This window comes from Danio rerio, chromosome 14 (genome assembly GCF_052040795.2).
Source record: "Danio rerio strain M-AB ecotype USA chromosome 14, GRCz13ab, whole genome shotgun sequence".
NCBI classification, from domain to species: Eukaryota; Metazoa; Chordata; class Actinopteri; order Cypriniformes; family Danionidae; genus Danio; species Danio rerio.
Genome location: NC_141034.1, coordinates 18809474 through 18820000, shown reverse-complemented (window position 1 = coordinate 18820000; position 10527 = coordinate 18809474). Strand labels below are relative to the sequence as shown.

The 10527-nt window shown below is 32.8% G+C and overlaps 1 protein-coding gene across 2 annotated transcripts in view; it reads left to right on the top strand.

The window, feature by feature from the left end:
• Window positions 1-10527, top strand: part of mgat4b (alpha-1,3-mannosyl-glycoprotein 4-beta-N-acetylglucosaminyltransferase B) — a 271310-nt gene that overhangs the window by 137446 nt on the left and 123337 nt on the right. For both annotated transcript variants that reach the window (XR_015506742.1, NM_001002180.1), the window contains 1 exon segment: window positions 6139-6282. Coding sequence is in view for 1 of the 2 variants with exons in the window: in NM_001002180.1 (NP_001002180.1) it covers window positions 6139-6282 (144 nt within the window). In the remaining variant the exon portion in view is untranslated.

Here is a 10527-nt window from a genome sequence, read left to right as displayed (position 1 = left end):
TGGCTGCCAGTTGCTGCTCGCATCAAATTCAAAACTCTGATGTTTGCATACAAAGCGACTTCTGGCTGCGCTCCGTCTTATCTGCTCCCACTTCTGCAGATGTATGTGCCCTCTAGAAATTTGCGTTCTGTGAATGAACGTCGCCTCGTAGTTCCATCCTAAAGAGGGAAGAAATCACTTTTCCGAACTCTCGCATTCAATCTGCCCAGTTGGTGAAATGAACTCCCTAACTGCATCAGAACGGCAGACTCACTCGCTGTCTTCAAGAAACGACTTAAAACTTAACTATTTAGTCTCCACTTTCCTTCCTAATCTGCAATTGCCTATCTGGCTCCACCGCTAACTGTACTACAAAAAAAATAAAATTGTACTAATGTTTTTGCGTCTTGCTCTTTACATACCTAAAACTTGCCTACAGCACTTATTCATTGTTGCTCTTATAGTTGTGTAAGTTGCTCCCTTGTCCTCATTTGTAAGTCACTTTGGATAAAAGCGTCTGCTAAATGTAAATGTCAAAAAAAAAAATGTTATGCCTAATTTTAAATATGTTAAATGAAATGGACACTAATTTGAGTAAATAATAATAATAATTAATATTATTCATTTATTCATTTTCTTTTTGGCTTAGTCACTTATTAACCTGGGGTTCCCACAGTGGAATGAACCGCCAACTTATCTATCTTATGTATTATGCAGGGGATGCTCTACCAGCTGCAACCCATCTCTGGGAAACATTTATAAACACTCATTCACATTCATACACTACGGACAATTTAGCCTGCCCAATTCACCTTTACTGCAGGTCTTTGTACTGTGGGGGGAAACCGGAGCACCCGGAGGAAACCCACGGGAACGCAGGGAGAACATGCTAACTTCACACAGAAACGTCAACTGACCCAGTCGAGGCTCAAACCAGTGACCTTCTTGCTATGAGGCAACAGCACTACCTACTGTGCCACTGCGTTGCAATAATAATCATTATTATTGTTATAAAACATTAAACACTGTTCTATTGACTTTATTCTTCACAAACAGGCAGTTGCAACCACTGGAATTTTTTAGGCTCAAGACTTTGTCTCATTCACTTCCAGTGATTTTTAGACTTTGAAAACAGCTAATCCTGCTTGATGTTGCAAACTGATATTTTCTTATTTTTACAGTATGTATAGCCATATACACACTACACTGCAAAAATGCTTAGATTTCTCTGACTTCTTTTAGTATAAATATCTAAAAATTCTTATATCAAGAAGCATTTTCTAGGCAAGCAAAACATATAGGCTGTTTCTCAATATGCATTCTTCAGCAGTGTTGCGTTCTCGTGTAATGTCATTGTCAACTGACAAAGTTCAGTTCCAAGACTCAAGACCGCAAGAACGGAGGACGCGTGAAACTTCCCGGATGTGTTCTTGGTGTCGAGGAATCACCGATGCAGACTTGAGCACTGATCTTTAGAAGTCCCAGAAGTCATTGCGACTGGAGGTGGGAAGCACAGCATTTTATTTAGATTTATTATTAAAGTTCAGAGATATCACCTTTTACCTCAGGAGTTTTCCTAAATGAAACTGTGAATATAAACATTACCATGGACATCTTAATAAAGGAATAGACACAATAAGGGTGTTTGTTTGCTGAAAATCATATTAAAATCTGTTTTATTTATATTGTGCAAGGCATATTTATAATGTTTTTATTCATAGTATATATTTTGAAAAGGGGGAAAACAGTAAATCGTTTTATGAATGCTGTAATGTTTAAATCATTTTCCATTTAAAATGTGTGAAGGTCATGTGACCATCAGGAAGAACGTAGCATCTCATTCCTCACAGGATGCATTCTCTGTTCTCGTGGTCCCCCGAATTTGTTCTTCCCAGGACACCTGGCAAGACCGGTCTTCACAAGAACGCAAGTCCATTCTCTGCATTCTTGGAACTGAGAAACAGCCATAGTCTTGTTTTCAGAAACACCATGCCAATATTAAGTAAGTTTTTCCTTAAAACAAGCAAAATAATCTGCCAATGGGGTAAGGAAAATAATCTTTTTTTTTTCTTTTTGACACAAGATTATTTTGCTTACCCCATTGGCAGATTTTTTTGCTTGTTTTAAGGAAAACTCACTTAATCTTGGCATAGTGTTTCTTAAAACAAGACGATATGTTTTGCTTGTCTAAAAAATCTTCTTGATTTAAGAATTTGTAGATATTTGGAATAGAAACCAAAAAGTCAAAAAATCTAAGTAAGAAAATCTTTTTTGCAGTGTAGTTTGCAGAGCAAGTAGTTTGACCATTTTCTGCCATTCATTATTCCTTGGCAATTGCTCCCAAAGGCAACTGAATCGAAAGTTCTGAAACAATCACAAAAATGACTTCCACATCACCGGACAAAGTCAATATACTACATTATGTTGAGAAACGCCTATTTAATTTAATGGCCTAGATCACAGGTGTCAATTCCAGTTCCTGGAAGGCCGCAGCTCTGCACAGTTTAGTTTCAACTCTAATTAAACATACCTTTAAGCATAAAACATTAGGCTTGTTTGAGACCTACACGTACGTGTTTTGGAGTAAGGTTGGAACTAAACTGTGCAGAGCTGTGGCTCTCCAAGAACTGGAATTGACACATGTGGCCTATATTATCCAAGAATGTAAAAGTGTTTACTCTCCCTCGACTGATGATTCCAAACCTTTATGAGTTTCTTTACTCTGTTGAACATAAAATAAGGGATTTTTAAGAACACTGATAACCATTGACTTCCATAATAGGAAAAACTAATACCATGGAAGACTATGGTTACAGGTTTCCAACAATTTTCAAAATATCCACTTTTGTGTTTAACAGAAGAAGTTACATTTTTGGGTGAACTATCACTTTAGTATTTTATTACATTTGTATTTATCACATCTATAGTAGAACAATAAAACATAGTAGATGGTTTATAACTTTACATGTTGATTGACAACACAGCAACAATTAATCTAAAATAATTGCTTCTTTTAAGTTGTAAGAAAATGTGATGCATTTTCCGCATGTTTCTTTCAACAAACCTCATTTATTGTTCAATTAATTAATCTTCTTTCAAGTTCTAATCTTGTATAACTAGTAAATCATTATCACTTTGACAATTTTCACTCATTAATGCATCCTGACAGCAAGCTGATCAAATGAAAATATGATTCTATTATTACTATTACTGACTGGACTAATTTAACATGTTTTATGTTGTTTTAATTACTTTGATGGGTAACACTTTACAATAAGGTTCATTAGTTAATGCATTTACTAACATGAACTAATCATAAACAACACATGTACATCATTTATTAATCATAATTGAACAATCACTAAAGCATTATTAACATCCAAGTCCATGCTTGTTAACATTAGTTAATGCACCGTGAGTTAACATGAACTAACAATGAACTACTGTATTTTCATTAACTAATGTTAAATAACATGGACAAATACAATAGTAAATGTATTGTTCATTGTTTGTTCATGTTAGTAAATGCATTAATTAACATGAACTAATGAACCTTATTGTAAAGTGTGACCCTTTAATGCAGTGGCTCCATCTCCTCTTCTGAAAGTGAAAATCATGGCAACTTGTATTCTTTTTTTCCGATGTTTTTCACTGGCTTATTGTGAGCATTTTCCATTCATTCATATGGAAGTTGAGCTTAATGCACTGCGTTAGCGTTGATTCCAATCTTCCGTATGAATTAATTGAAAACGCTTGCTCCGCTGCGCTTGCTACTGTACGTGCCAGTGGATACACAGTGCTAAAAAAGAACCTAGGTGATAATGGGAGTTCACATGTGTCTCACTTCACCAGCAACACACGTACAAGTACTATACAGATGCAATGCTTTTAATACTCCTAGCTAAAATATGGTATTTTCTATAAATTGTAACACACCATAAAACAAACAAACTGTCTGCTACATATTGTTTCTTAATTTTATCTAAATTGTATATTTTAATCTTTTTTTATCATTATTTGTTTTTATTTTTATTATACTTGGCTGTTTTACTCCTGTTTATGTAAAGCACTTTGAATTGCCACTGTGTATGAAATGTGCTATATAAATAAACTTGCTTTGCCTTAACACGTAAGATACAGATAACAAAAAAAAGTACCCCCATTTTGAAAATAAATATTTTTATCCATTTCTCTGTGAATATAGGTTTTATTTTGGTGCATTTAAATAAAACTGATTTATTAAGCAAATATATTTATTAAAATAATATTTTAGCCACCAAACATATTTGGAAATTGAAAGATAATACAATTAAATTCAAGCAAAAACTTTTTACCCACAACATTTCTACTAAATATTTCAATTTTGTTGCTTCGTTTGATTTTTCCTCTTTTTTTATTATTTGTATTTAATATTTTTCTATAACATATACATATTGGTGTACAAGTTTTTGGACCTTTATCGTGTTATTTTGTTTGATAAGCTCCAGATTTGGCTCCAGATTTGGCTCGTGTTATTTTGTTTGATAAGCTCCAGATTTGGCTTCAGTACAGACTAATCTAATGTATATGATCAAAAACAGTAAATAATATAGCTTCCTATAAAAAGTAAAATAGTAAAATTCCTATAAAAAGAGTTTCTTTGGTGATTTTTGAGGGGTATACTCATATATTCTAATCACTGTATAATGAAAAGATAATTATTGGCTTATAAATCGGTGTGCAGCATTTTAGAAAATTTAGTTACACTATATAAAAAAAAAAAAAAAATATATATATATATATATATATATATATATATATATATATATATATATGATCAATTAGCCATGACAACATATGTTTTTAGTTCATTGTAACTTCTTAAGTTAGAACATATTTAACTTTTAATAAGTTAAACAAGCTGTTTTAAGGCAGGTTAACTTAATACAAGTTCAATGGACTCATTAGGTTAATATGATTCAGATTAAAACTTTAAGGCAACCAGGATTTTTTTTTTTTTTTTTTTTTTTTTACTGTGTAGAAGTTTAGGGAGCAGGCCTAACACCAAAATGTATGTTTATTAACCCTAGACGTTTAATTAAAGGAATAACAACCTGACAACTGCAACTAACCTTTAAAACAAAAAATAAAAATGAGAAAAAGGTTGTTGGAATGTGTGAGAATTGTAGTGGACTAAGTTTGCCGTTCTTATCAGATTGTTTTAAAAAAAAAAAATTTTCCCTAATGTGATGCTGATTTACACCATATCCAACATGGATCATAGTTTTTCACAACATAAAAATCCTGATTATTAATGGACTAAGTTCGCTGTTCTCATCAGATTTTGTTTTATTTTTCCTAATGTAATTTTTGCTGATTTACGCCATATTCAACATGGATTATAGTTTTACCCAAAACAAGTCCTAATAGACTATTTTAATGTTGTCATGTCCTTGGCCCATGAACATTTCCTGCTTGTTATAAAACTATTTCATAGCTGTAACAAGTGACAACTGAATCATAACTTAATATTAAAATAGCTTTCATAACATTATTAATTAATATGTGGCTCTTTTTGGATTCTCAGAAGCTATAGAAAAAAAAAAGTAAAAAAGGAAGTACATTGGGAACTTTGTTTTTGTTTACATCCCTCAACATGGCCTATACATAAGTCTATAACAAAAGGGTTACCAAATAAATATTTAAACCAAGTTCTAAATTTCAAAGATATAAACTAATTCTAATAACAAAGGTTGTATGTTAGAGGATTGTTTAATTTATTAATTGTTTTGCTTTTGTTGATTAGAGGCCAAAGAAATGTTGATACTGTACATTTTTATGTAAATTATTATAATTACCTAAATTATGATATAGTATGAGCAAAAGCTTTTAATCACAGTCCAGGGCCACTTAATAGTTTAAAAAACTGTTCCAAACCTTTTTACTCGAGGTAAATTCACTTTCAATAGTAATACTGCATACTTGAGTTTTCAACATTTTTAAAAATATCTACTTTTGTCTTCAACATTTGAAAGAATCTCAAACAACTAAGGATGAGTAAATGACTGCAAAGTCAATGATAGCAGATAGCGGAATAATACTTTTTGCTGACCTGCCCCTTTAAGTCATTTGACCATGGCATGCATTTATGTGTATCCATGTCGTCTCTCTCTCTCTCAGATGAGACCAAGCTGAAGTTGTGGAACGTGACCAGCAGTAAGAATGTTCTTCAGCTGCCCAGCATCTTCCACCATCTGCCACATTTGCTGGCCAAGGAGAGCAGCCTTCAGCCGGCGGTGCACATCGGCCAGGGTCGCACCGGAGGTGAGGAAACTAGCCTCTCTGATGCATTTGATATGTTTCATTACATTCTCCTCCAGGCCTGTCCAGTTTGCATAAATGTGGGTTTAGCGCCTCCAGTGACCTGCAGCTGTCAGATGAGTTCATGCGATATTGTTGTGTTTTTGTATTCAGTGACTTTTAGGCGAGTGTTGTTGAATGCGCAAACAAGGCCCAGTTTTACTCTTTATATTAAGCTGTACTTCAGTTCATCCTTTCACAAGTGAATGACACTAAATAATTGTAAACAGGGTGTAAAACTTTAACTCAAGAGCTGCAGAGGCAGTCATTTTGACTGTTTTTAAATGTTGCATTTTGATAACATTAAAATAAAACCCGAATAACTTTAGTTAGTTTTTTTTTTTACCCTAAATGTGTCTATAGTTAATTTTAATATAGCTTATTATAATATAACAAAACACTGAAGAGGTCTGTGTTTTTCTACCCAAGGCCATAATGGTCAAACTGGCCTTTTTCAATTTCAGTGTTTGCTACTTTTTCCTTATTTAATGCTTTTACTAACATGAACAAACAGTGAACAATAAATTTATTTCAGTATTTGTTCATATTAGTTAACGTTAGTGTGCGGCTTTAACTAATACAGTTGAAACCAGAAGTTTACATGCACACTCTAAAAAAAGGAACATAACCATTTTTTTTAAATGTCTGATGGTAAATTATACTAAACGTTTACTATTTTAAGTCTGTTAAATGCCAGAATATTTATATAATAGATTTTTCAGATTTTTTAAATTAACTTCTACAAAGTCAATTGTTTACATAAATTTAAATTTGTTTTGGGTATCCTTCAAACTATTGTGTGAAGCTTGTGTTTGACTTGAATTTTGGCCCATTCCTCCTGACAGAATTGGTGTAACTTAGTCAGATTTGTAATCTGTCTTTCTCACACAAGCTTTTTCAACTCTGCCCACAAATTTTCTATAAGATCGAGTTCAGGGCTTTGTGATGGCCACTCTAAAACATTCACTCTGTTGTCTTTAAAGCACATTTTAACAAATTTGGCAGTATGCTTAGGGTCATGGTCTATTTGGAAGACCCTTTTGTGGCCAAGTTTTAATTTCCTGGCTGATGTCTTGAGATGTTGCATCAGTATTTCTACATAATGTTCTTTCTTCATAATGTCATCAATGCTGTGAAGTGGACCATTCCCTCTTGCAGCAAAACAGCCCCACAACATGCTGCCGCCCCCATACTTCACAGTTGGGATGGTGTTCCTAGGCTTGTAAGCGTTCCCCTTTGTCCTCCAAATGTAACACTGGTCATTACACACTGGTCAAACAGTTCAATCTTAGTGCCATCAGACCACAGGACATTCATTCATTCATTCATTTTCTTTTCGGCTTAGTCCCTTTATTAATCCGGGGTCGCCACAGCGGAATAAACCTTATTATCCAGCACGTTTTTTTTTAAGCGGATGCCCTTCCAGCCATAACCCATCTCTGGGAAAAACACAGGACATGTCTCCAAAAATTATTCTTTTTCCCAGTGTAATTTAGCAAATTGTTATCTGGCTTTTTTGTTGATTTTGGCTTGTTGATTTTCCCATGTTGTCACACGAGGAAGCAGTGTGTTTGAGGTCTTCCTTAAATACTATTTTACAGGTGTGCCTCCAGTTCACTCAAATTTTGCCAATTAGCCAATCAAAAACTTCCAAAACCTTGACACCATCAACTGAGCTTTTTCAGAGGCATAATAATCTTGTTGTATGTAAACTTGACTTTCCAGAAAAGGTATAGCAATTTCTCTCAAAAAAAAAAAAAAAACTATCTCATTATTCTGCTATTAAGAATAACAGAGACAAATCTGATGCACATACTTTAGTTTTTATGTATATGCTTCAGTTTTATATAACTTTTTGTAAAGCGTGACTTTACTGAACAAATTTGTCTTGATATACAAAAAAAACATTAGCCAGTATTGCTGCGACCGGCAACAGCTCTGCATTTTATGGTGCTGTTGGGGAAAGAGATTTGAAGTGCTTACTGTTTTGGATGGAAAATATAGCTCTTAAAGGAAAAAAATAAATAAAAATAAAGAGACTGCTGCAGAATGACCAGTCCCTCAGGATTTACTATTTATAGCTACAGTATGCGAGTGAAACATTTGAGTTTGTTTATTCTATAGACTGCTGGTGATATTTCCTCCAAATTACAAGTAAAAATGTAAAAAAAATACTAAAAAATATATTAAAAATAAATGATTCCATGTTTTCAAACCTTAATATAACGCAAGAAAACTAGTTCTGATTCTGTTTTAAACAGCAAATTAATGTTTTTCATCAGGTAATTCTTTACAGGAAGGTTCTAAGTGTTTACATTAGATAGTATATTGTATAATTTACCGTTAATATACCTTCTAAAATGGTTATTAAATTAATATCTGTGGAATATCCCTGATTTCTAATCCTGATTTGATAGTCCTGATATATCCTGATAATAAAAAATAAGTCTGCAGCAACTTCTGGTTCACGAGGACTTTAAATGTATCATCTCTCTCTCACACTTATGAAAAGATCTAGACCAGGGGTGGGCAAACTTGATCCTGAAGGGCCGGTGTCCTGCACAGTTTAGCTCCAACTCTAATCAAACACACCTGCCTGTAGATTTCTAGTCATCATGGAGTCACTAGTTAGCATGTTCAGGTGTGTTTGATTAGTGTTGAAGCTAAACTATGCAGGACACCGGCCCTCCAGGATCAAGTTTGCCCCACCCCTGGCCTAGACTCTCCTAGCTTTTGAACCAACACCAACCCTATTGGTTTTATTTGAAGGCCTAAAAATGTTTGTTTATTAAATAGCAAACGTTTTTAACATTTTTTTTTTTTTTTTTTGGATGAGGAGATCAAGATACTTTAATGCAATTCGAAAGCGTAAATAAACACAAAATCATAAGCTATGGACATACACATTAAAATACACATTCACAACTATTGATTAACAGATTGATTAACAGACTGTTGATTAACTAATTATCAATTTAAGAAAGGAAAGAAGCCAATAAAAAATGAAAAAAAGAAATACAGAAAGGAAGAAAAAAGAAAGCAAAAAACAGCAATGAAAGTTAAAAGTGAAAGAAAGAGAAAGAAAGAAAGAAAGAAAGAAAGAAAGAAAGAAAGAAAGAAAGAAAGAAAGAAAGAAAGAAAGAAAGAAAGAAAGAAAGAAAGAAAGCAGCGCAGCAAAAAATGAAAAAAGTACTAAGAATTAAATAAATGAAACAAAGGAAAGTAAGAAATGAAAGAAGCAAAGAGAGTAAAAAGAAAGAGAAAGAAATGAAAGCAATGAAAGAAACAAAAAAGAAACAGGAAAGTAAGAGGGAAAGAAAGAAAGAAAAAGAAAGAAAGAAAGAGAAAGAAAGAAAGAAAGAAAGAAAGAAAGAAAGAAAGAAAGAAAGAAAGAAAGAAAGAAAGAAAGAAAAGAAAGATGAAAGAAAACAACAAACGTAAGAAACAAAGGAAAATAAAAAATGAAAGGAGCAAAGAAAGAAAAATGAAAGAAAGAAGCTAACAAGAAACAAAGGAAAATAAAAAATTAAATGAGCAAAGAAAGAGAAAAATATTAGAAAAACAAAGGCAATGAAAGAACGCAATAAGAGAAACGAAAAGAAATGAAAAAAACAAATGAAAGTAAGAAATGAAAGAAGCAAAGAAAGAGGAGAAAGAAAGAAAAAATGAAAGCAATGAAAGAAACAGGAAAGTAAGAAGGGAAAGAAGCAAAGAAAGACAAAAGACAGCAACGACAGTAGAAACAAAGGAAAATAAAAATTGAAAGGAGCAAAGAAAGAAAGAAAGAAAGAAAGAAAGAATGAAAGACAAACAAGCTAACAAACAAGCTAGCAAGAAAGCAAACAAACTAACAAAAGAAAGAAGAAAAAACAAAAGAAAGTATGAAACGAAAGAAGCAAAGAGTTGATAGAAAGAGAGAAGTTAAAGCAATGAAGAGAAAGAAAGAAAGAAAGAAAGAAAGAAAGAAAGAAAGAAAGAAAGAGAAAGAAAGAAAGATAGAAAGATAGAAAGAAAGAAAGAAAGAAAGAAAGAAAGAAAGAAAGAAAGAAAGAAAGAACCAAAAACTTGGAAACGAAAGAAGCAAATAAAGAAAGAAAAAGAGAGAGAAAGAAAGAAGGAAATTAAAGCAAAGAAAGAAACAAAATAATAAAAGAAAGAAACAAACAAAGAAACAAATAAAGAAACAAACAAGGGTCCTTGTAAAAATTA